Consider the following 19,554-nt stretch of genomic DNA (forward strand, 5'->3'; position numbering starts at 1 on the left):
TGTGACCAGGTTTGAGACCTGATTAGAGAAAGCGGATTTAACCCTCTCTCCACCCACCCCGGGAGAAACATGAAGGCAGCAGCCGGGAATCCACTCTGCCCCCCAGCAGCTCAGTCACTCTGAGCCCCCTCCCTCCCCTGCCCGCTCCCCTCCTCTCCCTTCTCCCCCCCCCCCATCCTCTCCCTTCCCCCTCCCTCCCTCCCTCCTCCTCTCCCCCTCCCTCCCCCATACTCGCCCACCCCTACCTCCTCCCCTCCACCCCCTGCTCCCCACCCCTTCACCCCCCTCCCCTCCACCCTCTGCTCCCCTTCACCCCCCTCCCCTCCACCCTCTGCTCCCCTTCACCCCCTCCTCCCCTCTCCCCCCTCCTCCCCTCTCCCCCCATCCCTCCAACCCCCACACCTCCTCCCCTGTCTCCCCCCTCCTCCTCCCCTCCTCCTCTCCCTCCCTCTCGTCCTCTCCCCTCACCCCTCCCCTCCCTCCACCCCCTTCCCCTCCCCTTTCCCCTCCCCTCGTCCCCCTCCCCTTCCCCTCCCCCTCCCTCCCCTTCCCCCTCCCCTCCCCGCCCTCCCACGCCTCCCCCTCCCTCCCTCCCCCTCCTCCCCCTCCCTCTCCCCCTCCCTCCCACACCTCCCCTCCCTCCCTTCCACTCCCCCCCCTCCCTCCCTCCCACTCCTCCCCCTTCCCTCCCACTCGTCCCCCCCGCTCCTCCCTCCCTCCCCTCCCCTTTCCCTCCCTCTCTTCTCCCTCCTCCTCCTCCTCGCCTTCCCTCCCTCCTCAGCACCAAATCTTCCCATCCTTTTTCTCCTCCCAATCTGGACTCGTTCGCTGGCGTCACCGACTCAACAACTTCGTTCTCGTGTTTTTTTTCCCCAAACTTCTGCACGTCAATCTCCGCCAAGATAGAGATTGCCTTCCCTCCCCTCCTCTCCTGACTTATAAATAGCGACTCCTGCCAACCAGCAGCGAGTCCATCCCCCCCTCCCCCCTAAAAGAAGCAACTTCACCTCCGAGTGCAGCATCGAGGAGCAGCGCACGAACGGGTAGGATTCTGTCTCCGCTTGTAGTCTCAGTGGGCATTATTGTTGTTGCAAAACTCTAGTGTCGAGGTTACTAAATCAGATTTGTGGAGAGAGAAAAAGCCTTTCTGATATTCTAGAAATATAGAAACCAGCTAGGAAATTGACCTGTCCTGGGGCGACTAGGGAATGTTAACGCGAGGGACATCACTAACTTATTTCCCCCCAATAAATCCTTGTCCATATCCCTCAGCCGCTTGCGGGAGGGGGTGGGGGAGAATGATTTCCACCCCCTGACTGTTTGGCACCAGTCGCACTCCTGCTCTCTTTCTCAAACACTGAGGTTCTCTAGAGGTTTGAGTTAAGACTTATTCCAGAACATGCTCTCCCCGGAGTTAGCAAGTGCATGTTTATTAAGTGGAGTTTGGAGGCTAGCCGCCTTTTCCTTTGGAGCGTTCATTCAAAGCAGAAATTGTTGTGTGGAACGAAATCAGATCAGTGGATTGTTGGGGTTGGGAATTGAGTCCTTTTAAGTGACCCAGTCGAATGTTCAATGAGAATTTGACTGGTCGCCAATCTGTTGGTTCACACTGGGACCACAGTGAGATTTCTTAACGTGTCGCCAATGGTCCAGGTCCCACAAGGGGCGCTTGCGTTAACAGACTGTAACATCCATTTAAATTGTTCAATCAACAGACCAGATTTTCGATTAGTAAATGCCAAATCCAGTAGCAACATTCTGGTACAAACATGTGCAGAAAATATGACGCTGAAAGCTATGTGCAAGCCATCTCCAAATTAGGTGTTGATGGGCTTGCTCAGTGGCGAGCAATGTTTGCAAGAATGGATGAACGAGATCTCAACAGGGCATAAGCTTAATTCCATTCTTCATAGTGAATTGTCCAATTTGTGTAACATTCTGCTTTTGCACACGATCACTGAAAAAGGAAGAGTTGGCTGGAAGTATATGACTCGTAGGGGACGAGCGTGCAATGGTTTAGACACACAGTGAAGACCCACGGTAAGGAAGCCATGCTACCTTCACTTCATGCCTTTGTCTGGTATAACGGAAAGGTCGGTTCTTGCGCCAGTAGATGCAGAGTAAAGGTAGCACAAGAGCTCAATGAATCCTGACCTGTCCTTCCATCGAAAAAAGGCAGCATTGCAGGCAGAGCATTGCATATTGTATAAATGAGGAGAGCAGATGTGAATACTTCCAGCACAAAGGCAAAACACAGAAAACCTGCAATAAAAAAGGGCAAATGCTGGAAATACACAGCAGGGTCTGGAAACATCTGGCCAGAGGGAAATGGAGTTAATATTTAAGGTCAATGTCTTGTACTAAAACTGGAAATATTTAAGAGATGATAAGCAAATCCAGAGGTAGGGTAAAAGTGGAAGCGGGGGGCATCCAGAGGCAAGGTATGGGGGGTGGGGACAAATCCGGTAGGCAGCAGAGCTTAAATGATAAAAGGGATCACGATGGGTGGCAAAAGGAGATGGTAATGGGGCGGCATGGTAGCACAGTGATTAGCACTGTGGCTTCACAGCACCAAGGTCCCAGGTTCGACTCCCGGCTTGGGTCACTGCCTGTGCGGAGTCTGCACGTTCTCCCCGTGTCTGCGTGGGTTTCCTCCGGGTGCTCCGGTTTCCTCCCACAAGTCCCGAAAGACGCGCTGTTAGGTAATTTGGACATTCTGAATTCTCCCTCAGTGTATCCGAACAGGCGTCAGAGTGTGGCGACGAGGGGATTTTCACGGTGGCTTTGTTGCAGTGTTAATGTAAGCCTACTTATGACAATAAAGATTATTATGAAGTAAAGAAACAAAAGATGGGTCTTAAGGAGGTATAAATGGCAACTGCAGAATCGTTCGCAACAGCAAAATAATGGGTCAGTGGTTATCAGGGGAAAGTTGCTGAATTCAGTGTGAAGCGCCTGTGAGATTATATCAAACCTCAGCCTCATTAGAACAGTTCTGGAGGACAGGAGCCAAGACAAGAGTTTGCATATTTTCAAATACATTTATTTCAAAATATAAAACCACTCTTTGCGAATTGTGGTCTTCAGCAGGGCACTAAGGTGTCCAAATATTTACTTTATGGTGAGATATTAGAACGAGGAAGCTGAAGAGAGAAATGTTGTCACATAACTTGAATAAATATTACACTTGCCATAACAGAAGTGCACCGTTATAACCCTGTTGTTTGTGGTTTGCACCACAAATTCTTCAGTTTGTCTGTGCAGAATTGTGCCTGATGTGTATAATTTGCGAATTGTGATCAATGTTGAGGGCCAGAACATTCAAGCGGCAGGTGACCACAAGAGGGGGGGGGGGGGAAGAGACAACACCCTCTATACCCAAATGTTCCACAATGCGATCACCCAATATGAATTTGGTCTGCCCCGTGTAGAGAGCGCATCCTGAGCAGCGAACGCAAACTACGCTAACATTGAAGAGTGTTGGTGAATTGTTGTTTCACTCAAAAGAGTATTTGGGACCCTTAGATTGTGGGGAGGGAGGGGGTGAAAGTACAGGGGTCGCATCTCCTGGGAAGGTGCCTGGAACTGGCATTCCATTTCCCTGTCTGTAAGGTCGAAATTAAGTCGATGTTGCTGTCGACAGACCACAAAAGATGGGTCTTGAGGAGGTATAAATGGCAACTGCAGAATGGTTACCAGCCTCCCCGAACAGGCGCCGGAATGTGGCGACTAGGGGCTTTTCACAGTAACTTCATTTGAAGCCTACTTGTGACAATAAGCGATTTTCATTTCATTACACTTTATGTCATTCCAATGACAGATTGAAATGGACAACTTGGACTGAGTTGACTATTAATAATAACAACACTTATTGTCACAAGTAGGCTTCAATGCAGTTACTGTGAAATGCCCCTAGTCGCCACATTCCGGCGCCTGTTCGGGGAGGCTGGAACCCGCGCTGCTGGTCTTGTTCTGCATTATAAGCCAGCTGTCTTAGCCCACTGTGCTAAACCAGCCCCAGATTACCAAAGACTCAGAGAAGGAAGGGAGGATGCTGGTTGACTTTGCTGGGTCAGTGGTGGTGTGGAAGGAGCTCTGGGAGTAGGAGGCTGTGAAGAGAGGGTGGGTGATTGAGCGAGGAGTGGCCCGCTTGCTCCGTGGGTTATCATAGAATTTACAGAGCAGAAGGAGGCCATTAGGCCCATCGCGTTTGCACCGGCTCTATGGAAAAGTTAACAGGGCGTCAGAGAAAGAAAAGTTCTTTTAGTGTGTGAGAAGCAGTCAACTCAACCCCGACCCATCGTTGCTTGAGAATTTTGACAGGGTGGCGATCGGATGAGTGATCCTTGTTTTTTTGGGGGAGGCATAGTCAAGTCTGTTTTACCCACTGGCCGTGCAGCTCATCTCCATCTGCACTGTCTTCTGTTATTGGCGGGTTTTAAGTGATAGCAGAGCTGCTGCGTAACTTCTTCACTGCAAGATCAATTTTCAAAAAAGACCTGTGGGGATGAGAGAGACCATTCGGTCCATCTTGTCATAAAACTGCTGTCCCGTATATACCAGGAGGTCATATGAAAGAACCCTGGAGTGTACCGCACAGGAGTTCCATTAGCTGGGTATTATGAACTCACGAACTACACACATGCCAAGTTAGAAGTTGGGAGGCGTTCATCCAGGTTCACAATCTGAACTATTGTTAGTTGCTGGTTAACAATATACAGAAGCTCCGGTCTGAGCTAATCTCAACCGATGAGTTTATCATTAGTTTTGCAATGAAAATCCACACACCCAATGAAGGTCAGAATAGTGAGAGGACTCCCCACTTTATAATCCAATAGCCTGCGTCTATTTTCCAAATATATAAGCGCTTTATGAAATGGTCACTTTCTAATAATTATTAGTAAAACCCAGTTAACTTCAGCCAAGCGCAATATGTTCAATCGACTTTACTAATTGCAGCAAATTCCGTTTGTTTCTCTCCCGAACGGGATTTATTTGTCACGGGGTTGTTGGGAAGTCTCTTTATTTTACGGTGGGTTAATAATTTCTCAAAACCCTGTCAAACGATTCATTTCCAAAGCAGCTGACGAACAAGCAGGAGGAACTCAGAACAGGCGGTCTGTCCACAGCAACATCGACTTAATTTCGACCTTACAGACGGGGAAATGAAATGCCAGTTCCAGGCACCTTCCCAGGAGATGCGACCCCTGTACTTTCACCCCCTCCCTCCCCACAATCTAAGGGTCCCAAATACTCCTTCGAGTGCAACAGCAATTCACCAACACTCTTCAATGTTAGCGTAGCTGGCGTTCGCTGCTCAGGATGCGCGCTCTACACGGGGTAGACCAAATTCATATTGGGTGATCGCATTGTGGAACATTTGGGTATAGAGGGTGTTGTCTCTCCCCCCCCCCCCCCCCCCCCTCCCCCCAGGCTTGTGGTCACCTGCCGCTTGAATGTTCTGACGTTAAGAAATCTCACTGTGGTCCCAGTGGTTTTTCAATTTTAAAGAGCAGAATATTGTACAAATCCGTCCCGAAGATTGTAATGACAGTTAAGGTTGGGTACTGGGAGTGGTGCTGGAGCAGTGTAATTTATTCTGCATTTAACTGACATCGCTCATTGTTCATACCCTTTTGCTGAAAATATTGCAATCCCTTGTGTTACTATTTCTCACCTTGACGAAGAGAAAGACAGAGAAAACTTACTAAAAATACAGCCAGCCCTATAGTGTAAGGTCACCTTCAAGGATTGAGTCAAACTGATAAATACAAACAGAGGCACTTGGCCCAGAAATTAGGACAGTAAGATCTAAACTCAACTCTACCTTCAAGCAACAATTCAGGTTTTAAAAATGTCTCGATCTTTCTGGTGCAGTGTTTATAAACTGCTGTGGCCAGCGACATAGTCCCGGATGACAAAAAATATTTGTAGCAAATACTGAGAAAGTTAAATTAGTTACTCATTAAATGTTGGCTGTTATTGGACATTATGTGCTATGTATATGAATGCTTCCCACTTGGATTCCTCCCACAAGTCCCCAAAAACATGCTGTTAGGTAATTTGGACATTCTGAATTCTCCCTCCGGGCTATTCACAGTTACTTCATTGCAGTATTAATGTAATCCTACTTGTAATTAAATGAATTCATTTACTAATAATCTTTTAGTGTCACAAGTAGGCTTACATTAACACTGCAATGAAGTTACTGTGAAAATCCCCTAGTCAACACACTCCGGCGCTTGTTCGGGTACACGAGGGAGAATTCAGAATGTCCAATTCACCTAACAAGCACGTCGTCCGGGACTTGTGGGAGGAAACTGGAGCACCCGGAGGAAACCCACGCAGACACGGAGAACGTGCAGACTCCACACAGACACTGACCCAAGCCAGGATCGAACCTGGGACCCTGGCGCTGTGAAGCAACAATGCTAACCACTGTGCTACCGTGCCACCCGTGTAACAATAAAGATTATTATAATAGAATAAGTGTTTGAAAACATTTTGACTGCTTAAGGCTGATGTATACCTAATCGAAGAGACCAGATTTCACCGCAGCTTGTTCACTTTCCCTTTCATTGCAGCTATGAACAGTGGAATCTGTGTGTGTGTGTTTCTCGTGGTCCTCTCCTCGGGCTGCATTGGCAGACTCATCAATGGGTCTGACGATGGTAGTCCAATCGGAAGTGAGCTGAAGCAAAGCGTCGACATGCACCAAAGGCAGGTTCGGGAAGCCCAGTCCAGCGACCAGGTGAAACCCTTCCACAGCAGTGAGCAAAGAGCAAACTTGGGAGCCCTGCTCACACAATACCTTCAGCAAGTCAGGAAAGGTGAGCGACACCGACTGCACAGTCAAACTGCCAAATGTACCGTGAAGCTTAATAGTTCCACATTTTCTGCAATTACTTACTGAATGCAAGTGATTTAACATATAAATGATTGAATCTTTGTGCATTTTACCATAATCACTAGATTGATGTGGGTATCTTTACATCCATCAACAAAACTCAATGGCTCAGAACATCCAGTAACGCAGATCATGGGAGACTGGACATACCCCAAAAGATGGACCTAGAGATTCCTTGGCAATCCTGATGTAATGATTGTGTGGGAATTGTTCAGGAAGTTTGGAGTTCCCAATGGGCAATTACCATCCTTTCAGAACCCTCTGAAAAATACTCCAACTCTTGGGATAATAGAATTCTACAGTGCAGAAGAGGCCCTTCGGCCCATCGAGTCTGCACCGGCACATTGAAAGACCCTGACCAACCCACCTAATCCCATTTCATAGAATTTACAGTGCAGAAGGAGGCCACCCGGCCCATCGAGTCTGCACCGGCTCTTGGAAAGAGCACCCTACCCAAGGTCAACACCTCCACCCCATCCCCACAACCCAGCAACCCCACCCAACACTAAGGGCAATTTTGGACACTAAGGGCAATTTATCACGGCCAATCCACCTAACCTGCACATCTTTGGGCTGTGGGAGGAAACCGGAGCACCCGGAGGAAACCCACGCACACACGGGGAGGATGTGCAGACTCCGCACAGACAGTGACCCAAGCCGGAATCGAACCTGGGACCCTGGAGCTGTGAAGCAATTGTGCTATCCACAGTGCTACCGTGCTGCCCTTATGCCAGCGCTACCCAATGCCAGCGCTTGGCCCATAGCCTTGAATGTTATGACGTGCCAAGTACTCATCCAGGTGCTTTTTAAAGGGTGTGAGGCAACCTGCCTCTACCATCGTCCTAGGCAGTGCCTTCCAGACCGTCACCACTTTTTGGGTAAAAAAGTCTTCTCTACTCCATCGAAAACACCCCAAGCCTATCCAACCTCTCTTTATAACTTAAATGTTCCATCCAAGGTATAATTTTGGTGCATCCTCTCTACACCCCTTCCATCCTTCCTATAATGTGACGACCAGAATTGCACACCGTACTCCAGCTGTGGCCTCACCAAAGGTCTATACAACTCCAACATGAGTTGTATATTCTTTTGTAATCTATACCCCGATTGATAAAAGTGAGTGTCCCACAAGCCTTTTTCACCATCCTATTAACTTGCAATTCTGCCTTCAGAGATCTATGGCCAAGGTCCCTTTGTTCTTCAGAACTTCCCAGCGTCAGGGCATTCATTGAATATTTCCCTGTCAAATGACTCCTTCCAAATTGTATCACCTCACACTTTTCAGTGTTAAATTCCATCTGCCACGTATCTGTCTATTTGACCATCCCGTCTATATCTTCCCATAATCCAAGACACTCAACCTCACTGTTAATCACCCGGCTAATTTTTGTGTCATCCGCAAACTTACTAATCCTACCCCCCACATAGTCATCTATGTTATTTTTATAAATGACAAACAATAGGGGGTCAAGCACAGATCCCAGTGGTACACAACTGGTCAACGGCGTCCAGGCACTAAAGCAACCATCTATCATCACCCCCGGCTCCTAATGTTCAGCCAATCATGAATCCACCTTATCAAATCACCCTGTATCCCATATGCATTTGCCTTCTTAATAATTCTTCCATGTGGATCCTTTGCTGAAATCCATGTAAACTACATCAACTGCAGTACCCTTATCTACACACTTGATTACATGCTCAAAAAATTCAGTCATGACCTGCTTCTGACAAAGCCATGCTGACCATCCCTGATCAAACTTTGCCTCTCCAAGTGGCGATAGATTCCCTTCTTCAGAATATTCTCCAGGAGCTTCCAACCACTGATGGGAGACTTACTGGTCTGTAGTTCCCTGGCTTGTCTCTACAACATTTCTGAAATAGTGGAACCACATTAGCTGTTCTCCAATCCTCTGGCACCTCCCCCGAGGCCAGAGAGGAATTAAAAATTTGGGTCAGAGCCCCTGTAATCTCCTCCCTCGCCTCCCACAGCATCCTGGGACACAATTCATCTGGACCTGGAGATTTGTCCACTTGTAAGCCGAACAATGCCCCCAATACCTTGTCACTCCCTAGGACAGTTGGCTCAACAACCTCACAGTCTCTCTCCGAGTTCCATAACTACCTCCTCATTCTCTTGGGTGAAGACAGATGTGAAATATTCGTTCAACACCCTGCCAATGTCCTCTGCTCCACCCACAGATTTCACCCATGGTCCCTAATGGGCCCTACTCTTTCCCTGATTCTCCTCTTCCCATTGATGTACTTATAGAATATCTTGGGATTTTTCCTACTTTACCAGCCAGAGCTTTCTCATATCTCTTTGCTGTCCTAATTGATTTATTTTTTTAAAATAAATTTAGAATACCCAATTCATTTTTTCCAATTAAGGGGCAATTTAGCATGGCCAATCCACCTACCCTGCACATCTTTTGGGTTGTGGGGGCGAAACACACGCAAACACGGGGAGAATGTGCAAACTCCACATGGACAGTGACCCAGAGCCAAGATCGAACCTGGGACCTCGGCACCGTGAAGAAGCAATGCTAACCACTGCGTCACCGTGCTGCCCCCTAATTGATTTCTTAAGCTCCATCTTGCACTTTCTGTACTCCACTAATGCCTCTGCAGACTTGCTCTCCTTATACTTGTTAAAAGTCTCTCTTTTCCTTCTCATCAGATCTTGAATGTCTCTGGTCATCCATGGTTCTTTCGGTTTGTTACGCCTTCCTATCACCCTATATTGGGCCTGTACCCTCCCTATTTCATCTTTGAACGCTCCCCCCTCCACTGCTCTTCTGTAGATTTCCCCACAAGTAACTCTTTCCAGTCTACCTTGGCCAGATCCTGCTAATTTTGCCTTATTTTGTTAAAACCAACTCTCCCCCAATGCAAAACCTTTATTTACAACTTGTCTATTTCTTTGACAATAACCAACTTAAATTGCACCATGTTGTGGTCACTATCACTAAAATGCTCCCCCACCATCACATCAATCATCTGTCTGGCTTCATTTCCCAGAACTAGGTCCAGCAGTGCACCGTTCCTTGTTGGATCCTTTACATATTGACTTAAAAAGTTATTCTGTATACATTTTAAGAACTCTACTCTATCTAAGCCCTTAACATGATGGTTATCCCAATTAATTTTGGGAAAGTTGAAATCCCCTAATATAATTACCCTCTTATTTTTACACACCTCCGCGAATTGCGCACATATTTGCTCCTCAATTTCCTGCTGACTATCTGGAGGTCTGTAATAAACACCTAGCAACGTAGCTGTCCATCTTTTATTCCTAAGTTCTACCCAGAAAGCTTCATTTGATGCCTTCTCCAAGATATCATCTCTCCTCACTGCAGTAATGGCCTCTTTAACTAATAATGCAATGCCTCCTCCTCTTTTACCCCCTCCTCTGTCTTGCCTGAAGATTCTATATCCCGGGATGTTGAGCTGTCAATCCTGCCCCTCACTCAATCATGTCTCTGTAATAGCTATTATATTATAATTACACGTGTCAATCATTGCCCTTAATTCATCCGTTTTACTTTTATTACTCCTGGCATTAAAGTGGACGCCATCCAGCCTTGTCTTACTCCCTTGAAGCTTACTACCGCTATATTCCCTCTGACCTGGTTCCTTTTCTATGTTATACTGTGTCCCTATTCTGCTATCAGTCTGCGTCCCCACCTGCTGCCAAACTAGTTTAAACTTTTCCCAACAGCACTAGCAAACCCGTCAGCAAGGATGTTAGTCCCCCTCTGGTTTAGATGCAGACTGTCCCACTTCTACAGATCCCGCCTTCGCCAACAACAGTCCCAATGGTCCAGCAATCTAAAACCCTCCCTTCTGCACCAACTCTTAAGACACGCATTCATCTATGCTATTCTCCTATTCCTGTACTCACTAACATGTGGCACTGGGAGTAATCCAGAGATTACAACTTGAGAGGTCCTACTCTTTAATCTATTGCCTAACTCCCTGAATTCTTGATGCAAGACCTCATCCCTCTTTCTACCTATGTCATTGATACCACCATGTACCATGATCTCTGATTTATCTCCCTCCCCCTTCAGGATGCCCTGCAGCTGTTCAGTGACATCCCGGACCCTGGCGCCAATGAGGCAACAGACCATCCTGGAGTCTTTTTCAAGACCACAAAAGTGACTATCTGAGCCCTGACTATGGAGTCCCCTATGACTATTGCTCTTCTGCTCTTTGACCCTCCCTGCTGAACAACAGAGCCAGCCATGGTGCCACTGCTCTGGTTGCTGCTATTGTTTTCCCCTGATAGGGCATCCCCTCCCAACAGTATCAATAATGGTCTATTTGTTCGAGAGGGGGACAGCCACGAGGGATTCCTGCACTGACTGCCTGCCCTTTCTAGTAGTCACCCATCTGCCTGCCTGCACCTTGTGCGTGACCACGTCTCTATAACTCCTGTCTGTCACACTTTCCTACATGGCTATGTGTTTGTAGCTTTGGTACAGCAATGCCCTTTCTTCGCATTATCAGCTTCTTCAGGTAACCCTGTGCCCAATCACTTGAAGGCAGGGTCAGTTATTCAGAGCAATTGTTGGGGCACCTTTGGTGGTTGGGGGCTTTAGTCTGACAGATGATAACACCTGTTGCATGAACAACCTTATTGGGGGAGGTAGTGTTCTGTGCTTCCCTCAGTGCATGCGCTGGAGAAGACTGCAATATCTTTATTTTTCTCTGGAATCTTCCACCATCACCAAACCCCCCCTCTCCCCCCCCCCCCCTCCCCACCCCAAAACCAAAGCTGTGGGTGTCTCAGAAGTAGCAGCTGTCAGTGAAAATGATCTGCTTCAGCTCCGTGTGCAAGTAATGGTGGGTCACCCCCCCCCACCCCCCCACCCCCCCCACCCCCACCCCCCCCACCCCCACCCCCCCACCCCCCCCCCCCCACCCCCCCCCCCACCCCCACCCCCCCACCCCACCCCCCCCACCCACCCCCCCCCCCCCCCCCCCACCCACCCCCCCCCCCCCACCCCCCCCCCCCCCACCCCCCCCCCACCCCCCCACCCCCACAGTGAAACATTGGTTAATTCAAATCCAGGTTATTTTATGGGTGATTAGGCCTCTGACGTTGCTCCAGGGGGCGGACGTTGACACTTTGAATTGATGATCTCAGTGTCTGGTCTAGGGTATTTGCCTTGATCATCGGAGAAGCACTACAGGAGGGTTGGTTAGCCCAGTTGTTGAGAATGTGTGATTCAGAACAATGCCAACAGTCAGGGTTCGATTCCCATTCTGGCTGAGGCAGGCCACAGGCCTCCATGCCCCTGAAACTGAGAGTGGAAGGCAATGGCAAGCCTCTACTGATGAAAATGGCCCAGGATGAAGCACCAGCAGACAGAAAAGCCAAGAACCTGCCTTTGGGCAGGGCAGGTGTTACACTAATGAAAAAACATCGGAATATTACTGAGAACAACAATGTTTTAGACTTTGATGCAGAAATGTTTCACCAGTAGGCAGGGGTCGGTGTATAATTCCAATGTTTGCCCTTACCCCCTTGTAAGTTGACGTTCCACACTGTCTATTTTTGCCTGTTTTTCTGGCCCTCCTTTCGATGTTTAGGGAAGTATGGAACTGATATCTTGTCATCGAAAATTATAGAAATCCCTTTTTTTTGTATGTTTGTCCAGATTAGGACAGCTGGGCAATATTTCCTGACGGATCCAACTCCCATCTCTGTCATGTGCTGGGACATCTCAAAAAGGAACAAATTGTTTGAGGCCTAGGATTAATCTGACCCATTCCAAAAGGTTGGAGACCTTTACTTCAAACATTGGCAACAAAAAGTCCAACGTAAGGAGTCAATAAAAGCCGTCACAACGGGACAAGTCCTGTATGATTGGAGGAGCACATGCATTTTGCTTATTTTCAATGCCTTCATGACATTTTAAGGTGCCCATTTTACCGTGTAAATGCATTGATTGCCACTCTAGAAGCCACAGTATCCAAGCACACAGGGTGTCTGCTTGAACAGGCATAAGGTTTGTTGAATATATTAAGACCCCCCTCTTCCAAGTTTGCCATAAAATAGGTGGAGTATAGCCACATATTTTACAGGGTCTTACAGTGGCATATCCAGTGGTCCTAAAAGGGGCAGAGTTGGATACCAGCAATGAAAATGCAAGTTACCTTCCTTTTAATTACACACATTAATGTGAAGCCAGTTGGCATTATGAGTGCTCCTCTTGACTTCACAACATTTGTGCGGGCTCAAACTTCTCCCTGCCTCTGGTTCACCGCCCCAACAGACCCCACCCCAAGCTCACCTGCCAAGCCTTGTGTACAATCAGAGAAATCTACACAAGAATTCCCGTCATGTCTGCCCCAGCCGAGAAAAAGCTATCCAGCCTAATCCAGTACTTCAAATGCATATCCATGTACATTAAATAAAAATGTTGTGAGGATTTCTGTCTCTTCAACCCTTTGAGGCAGTGAATTCCAGACCCCCACCACTGTCTGGGTAAAATTATTTCCCCTCAATGTCCTCCTATTGCTTCTTTGAAGAGCAGCTTGCCAGTTGAACCAGCTGAGGTTGCTGAGGTGCCAACTAATGCAGTGAGATGCCAAATTAGTGTTTGTAGTCCACTAGTTTATGTGGATGAGGCCTAGCGATTTTCACCTAGCCTTAGTTGAAGTCTTCAAGTACGCGCGCCTTTTGTGAAATCCATTTTGCGCCAGTTTCCAGTCTTATAGCCTATTCTATGGCCACAGAAACTAATGACCTTATCATTCAAAAGCATGGTCATAGAGTTTCACAGCACAGCAAGTCACTGGCCATCAAGCACCTAGCTATTCTAATCCCACTTTCCAGCACTGGGTCTGGAGCCTTGTAATCTATGACGTTTCAAGTGCTCATCTAAATGTTTCTTAAATGTTGTGAGGGTTCCCGATTCGTCTACCCTTTCGGTCAGTGAGTTCCAGATATCCACCACCCTCTGGGGGAAAAGGTTTTTCCTCAAATCTTCTCAAATCTCCTGCCTCTTATCTTAAAACTATGTCTCCTGGAAATTGACTCCTCTATTAAGAGGTAAATTATCTTCCTATTTACCTTATCCATGTCCCTCATAATTTTGTACACCTCAATGAGGTCTCCCCTCAGCCTTCTCTGCTCGAAGGAAAACAACCCCAGCCTATCCAGCCTCTCTTCGTAGCTGAAACGCCCCAGCCCAGGTGACATCCCGATGAATCTCCTCTGCAACCTCTCTCGTGCAATCACATCTTTCCTATAGTGTGGTGACCAGAAATGCACACAGTACTCTAGCTGTGGTGGAGGATGCAGAACAAAAGAAGGAGCATGGTCTGAGTATCCACTAGACACTTGCTTAAAATCTGGGCTGGATGGAAGTTCAATGAGGGAGATGGTCCAGATCACTCAGTTACATCTCTAAAAGTCTACCTACAGCAAGGTATCATCATGGTGAACAAGGTTCCTGTCTGTTGATTCTCCCTTTCTCCTTTTTAACCAAATACAGAAGTTTTCATTTCCCTTCCCTGTAATAGAATCACCATGACATAATGTGTTGTGAAGTCATTTGCTTTCATTAAATTAAAACAACAATCATGCTTGATATGAAATTCTACTGTCGTTTTCAAAGTATATTTGCAATCAAAAAGCTTTCACATTTCAATGATAAAAGAGTAGCTTGTTTCTGTTGAACACTAAATATGTAATTGAATAACAATTGCGCCATCTGGTTAGGACAAAGTAATTCTTATTTTATACATTAGCAAATTGTGAATGCAATTCTCCGGAACATAAGTGCATGACTAATCTGCTGGATATTTATGATAACATGCAAAGTCATGAAGTAATTGGATATTTTCTCCTTGGAAGTATTGGCAATAGGTGCTTCCACAATTCTAGTTTGTAGAAGTTGTTATTAAATGTAGACAAGAATACCGTTTTGGAGAAGATGGGCACTTTTTATATTCCAACAAAAATGTTAATTTAAAAAAACAATCCTGCATCATTTAAAGATCTGACAGGCTGTTTAGGAGAATTCTGACTCTACGTGCCTTTGAAATACAGACAATTCAAAATTAAGTTAAACTAGAAAAGTTGTAGTGGACAGAAAAAGTTATATTATCTATAAATCAGTAGCATTTCAAGTTTAAATAAGCAGGTAAATCACAGGAATAAACGTCAGTTTTACAGGCACATGGAGTATATTCAACACAGGAGTTAAGTCCAGACCTAAGATGAAGAGGATGGCTTAATCACTGAAAGAATTCTAATTCATAGTCCGCCAATCGAAAATAGATACTGCTTATTGTCAACTGGGTAGCAGCATACAAACAAGAGGTTTAACTGCTTAATCTGCATGCATTCGATTTGAGATAACTGTTGATGGAAAAAAAGGACAAATTGCGACCTTGACCATACACATTACTGACAAGGGTTTAGATTTTTTCATGCCTCTGGTCAACCATGTACTTTGGAACACGGCTGCTCTGTCTACCGATGTAAGCCGTCGGGAAAATTTATGTTTCTAAGCTCCATAACGCGTCTCATATTCCTGAAGGTAAGATTAAAACAAGCTGTGAATCTAGTTTTCACAATAGTTGTTGGTAGACGAAATCCATCACGCATAAAATCTAGAAGTTGGTCAATGTCTCAGACCATCCTCCTCTCCCTGTGACTACCTGCCCCTGTTGAAAAGTGTGTGCAGTACGGTGTATGGAGTTAGAATGTTGACTCTCAAAATATAGCACATTTTATGAAATATTTGACCAGTTCTTCCAGTCTTTTCTCCCTCCGACAAAATACTCCATTTATTACACCACCTCTAACCACAAGTTTGAAGAGTGATCTGCTTCATCTAACCACTTGCTTCTCTATTTGCCTTCTCTATTTCATTTTCAATTTTGGAGTCCTGGGCCCTGCGACCATCACCAAATTCTCAAATAGAAAGCGAATGCCTACTAGGCTTGGGTCGCTGCGAATGTGCTTTTTAAATACACCAATGGATTATCCCATCTCGATTACAGTGTTTCAACCTCAGAAAAATCATCCCTTCCCCTTTATTTTGATTACAGTGGTTTGCGTTGCGAATTCACTGTACAAGGGCAACCTGGGTCTTATCACCCTGACATGGGGTTTTGGAGTTCTCACTTGCTGTATTAGCAATATGTATTTGTGCATCGGGTCATTTTTAAGAAAGGATCTTTCAGAGCTAACTTAGATACTCAAGATTAGATATACCTGTGTTGTGACAAGAAATGTTTCATCACTGACACCTGCCTGATTTTAACTGTAAGTGAATGGGTTTTAATTAAGTTAAAACCTAGTCTCATCTTCAACAGACACTCTGATGCAAGATACAGCACAGTTAGATTAAACCAATACAACATCTTCTACAGCACGGTAGCATTGTGGATAGCACAATTGCTTCACAGTTCCAGGGTCCCAGGTTCGATTCCGGCTTGGGTCACTGCCTGTGCGGAGTCTGCACATCCTCCCCATGTGTGCATGGGTTTCCTCCGGGTGCTCCGGTTTCCTCCCACAGTCCAAAGATGTGCAGGTTAGGCCATGATAAATTGCCCTTAGTGTCCAAAATTGCCCTTAGTGTTGGGTGGGGTTACTGGGTTATGGGGATAGGGTGGAGGTGTGGACCTTGGGTAGGGTGCTCTTTCCAAGAGCCGGTGCAGGCTCGATGGGCGGAATGGTCTCCTTCTGCACTGTAAATTCTATGAAGCATTGCCTTTCATTCCCCAGGATGCATCTCTTACAGTTTCCGATCAAGACTATTGATTTGAGTCACGTTGTGAGCAGTTTTATGCAGTGAATTCAAGACTAACTAGGGATATGGTTGAGACTCTTAAATTATTTCAGGCAGTAACCTTCCTGCTAACCAATAGATCCTTCTATCCCTTTGCTAGGAGCTGGATTTGAACCCACGTCCCAGTGGCATAAATCTACTGAACTGTTGTCCCCTCAGACTTCCCCAGCTCTTCTGTTTGCCTCGATGACTCAGGACCGAGATGAGAAATTTCTTCACCTCAAACGGTTGTGAATAGTTGCATTTCTTCGTTCCAGAGAACGGTGGATGCTCATTCATCGAGCGTCTTCAAGACGGAGGTTGATAGGTGCCAGGCTGGCTCAGTGGTTAGCACTGCTGCCTCATCGTGCCAGGGGCCCCCCGAGTTCAATTCCAGCCTCGGGTGACTGTGTGGAGTCTGCACGATCTCCCCGTGTCTGCGTGGGTTTCCTCCGGGTGCTCCGGTTTCCTCCCACAGTCCAAAGATGTGCAGGTTAGGCCATGATAAATTGCCCTTAGTGTCCAAAATTGCCCTTAGTGTTGGGTGGGGTTACTGGGTTATGGGGATAGGGTGGAGGTGTGGACCTTGGGTAGGGTGCTCTTTCCAAGAGCCGGTGCAGGCTCGATGGGCGGAATGGTCTCCTTCTGCACTGTAAATTCTATGAAGCATTGCCTTTCATTCCCCAGGATGCATCTCTTACAGTTTCCGATCAAGACTATTGATTTGAGTCACGTTGTGAGCAGTTTTATGCAGTGAATTCAAGACTAACTAGGGATATGGTTGAGACTCTTAAATTATTTCAGGCAGTAACCTTCCTGCTAACCAATAGATCCTTCTATCCCTTTGCTAGGAGCTGGATTTGAACCCACGTCCCAGTGGCATAAATCTACTGAACTGTTGTCCCCTCAGACTTCCCCAGCTCTTCTGTTTGCCTCGATGACTCAGGACCGAGATGAGAAATTTCTTCACCTCAAACGGTTGTGAATAGTTGCATTTCTTCGTTCCAGAGAACGGTGGATGCTCATTCATCGAGCGTCTTCAAGACGGAGGTTGATAGGTGCCAGGCTGGCTCAGTGGTTAGCACTGCTGCCTCATCGTGCCAGGGGCCCCCCGAGTTCAATTCCAGCCTCGGGTGACTGTGTGGAGTCTGCACGATCTCCCCGTGTCTGCGTGGGTTTCCTCCGGGTGCTCCAGTTTCCTTCCACAGTCCAAAGATGTGCAGGTTAGGTGGATTGGCCATGATAAATTGTCCTTTAGTGTCCAACGATGGGCATGTTAGGTGGGGTTTCAGGGATAGTGCGGGCAGTGGGCCTGGGTAGGATGTTCTTTCAGAGGGTTGGTGCAGATTCGATGGGCTGAATGACCTCCTTCTGCACTGCAGGGATTCTATGTAAGGATTCTATGATTTCTGGGTGCCAAGGGATTACGCCAAGGGGCTGTTTAGCACAAGGCTAAGTTGCTGGCTTTGAAAGCAGACCAAGGCAGGCCAGCAGCACGGTTCAATTCCCGTACCAGCCTCACCGAACAGGCGCCGGAATGTGGCGACTAGGGGCTTTTCACAGTAACTTCATTTGAAGCCTACTTGTGCCAATAAGCGATTTTCATTTCATGGGGAATAATGCGGGAATGTGGAGTTGAGGTGGAACCTCCGCCTTGATCCTGGTGAGTGATGAAGCAGGTTCGAAGAACCAATTGGTCTATTTCTTACGTTGTTAAACTGAATGAAATTGAGATTAAATACAACATATTGCAGATCTAATTTCATTGTTTGTCTGCTCCAGGGTCTTTGGGTAGAGGCACCCCGGTGGGATCCAAATTGCAGAACCTGGATCCCAATCACAGGATAAGTGATCGCGATTATGTGGGATGGATGGATTTCGGTCGACGCAGTGCTGAAGAATATGAATACGCAGCGTAAAAAAAACCCACAAACACACCCCCCCCCCACTTCTGTACAAAAGAAAAACTTTAATTTGGTGTCTTAAAAATTAGTGTTTTAAATTCTATTTATTATGGTACTTAATGTGAATTTGTTTGTGAGATTGTATGATGCAATACATATATGCAGGGTTTTGCAGAATCGTCTGGCTCAGCCCAGTTTCTTATGAATACTAATGATACAAGATTGAAATAATTCAGCATCTCATCTGTCAACGTTTCGTACATCACAATAAAAGAAGCAAAACAGAAACTTTGTTCACTGTTTTAATTATCTATTATGAAGAAAATGGATACAAAGGATTAATTGTCATGCTCAAAGGTGGGGGTTATTAGTCCTGGAAATGGGCGGCACAGTGACGCAGTGGTTAGCACTACTGCCTCACGGCGCCGAGGACCCGGGTTCGATCCTGGCCCCGGTCACTCTCCATGTGGAGTTTGCGCATTCCCATGAGTTGCAAAGAAACTCCAAAAATGCCTTTTCCTTGGATTAGTGCTGCCTTCACATTCCCTACTATAATACTCAGGTCTTCCCCAAAAAAACATTAGGATCCTGCCCCAAAAATATGTTCCATCTTATTTTCCTTCTTAATATTTATTAATCTATATCCTGTGATATCTGGATACCTTCCCATAGTGACAATTTTGCCAGATCTCTTTGGCCCCATTCCCAACTGTGGGTGCAGTGATAACCTGCTACTTACTCATTCTCACCAAGTACCTCAGTGGCTATAGGAACTTTCTCTACCGTATGCATATTTGACCAACTTTTACCATGCCCCTCACAACAGTCAGCCTCCAGTGATCAAAGCTGGGTGATGGCTGTCTGTCAGTTGGCAATGTCAATGCCCCCATCTTCATATTCTACTTGCAGGTCTCCTTGTACTTGGCACGTGATTGGCAAAGGCATCAAA

At 46.6% G+C, this 19,554-nt stretch overlaps 1 protein-coding gene across 1 annotated transcript; it reads left to right on the forward strand.

Moving 5' to 3' along the window:
• Positions 1-746: 746 nt before the first annotated feature.
• LOC140425586 (cholecystokinin-like) lies at positions 747-18,893 on the forward strand. The gene is made up of 3 exons (XM_072510050.1): positions 747-1,043; positions 6,585-6,830; positions 18,484-18,893. Exons 2-3 carry the CDS (start codon positions 6,587-6,589, stop codon positions 18,618-18,620), a joined length of 381 nt encoding a protein of 126 aa, XP_072366151.1. The 5' UTR covers positions 747-1,043; positions 6,585-6,586; the 3' UTR covers positions 18,621-18,893.
• The last annotated feature ends 661 nt before the right edge of the window (positions 18,894-19,554 follow it).

This window comes from Scyliorhinus torazame, chromosome 6 (assembly GCF_047496885.1).
Source record: "Scyliorhinus torazame isolate Kashiwa2021f chromosome 6, sScyTor2.1, whole genome shotgun sequence".
Classification (NCBI taxonomy): Eukaryota; Metazoa; Chordata; class Chondrichthyes; order Carcharhiniformes; family Scyliorhinidae; genus Scyliorhinus; species Scyliorhinus torazame.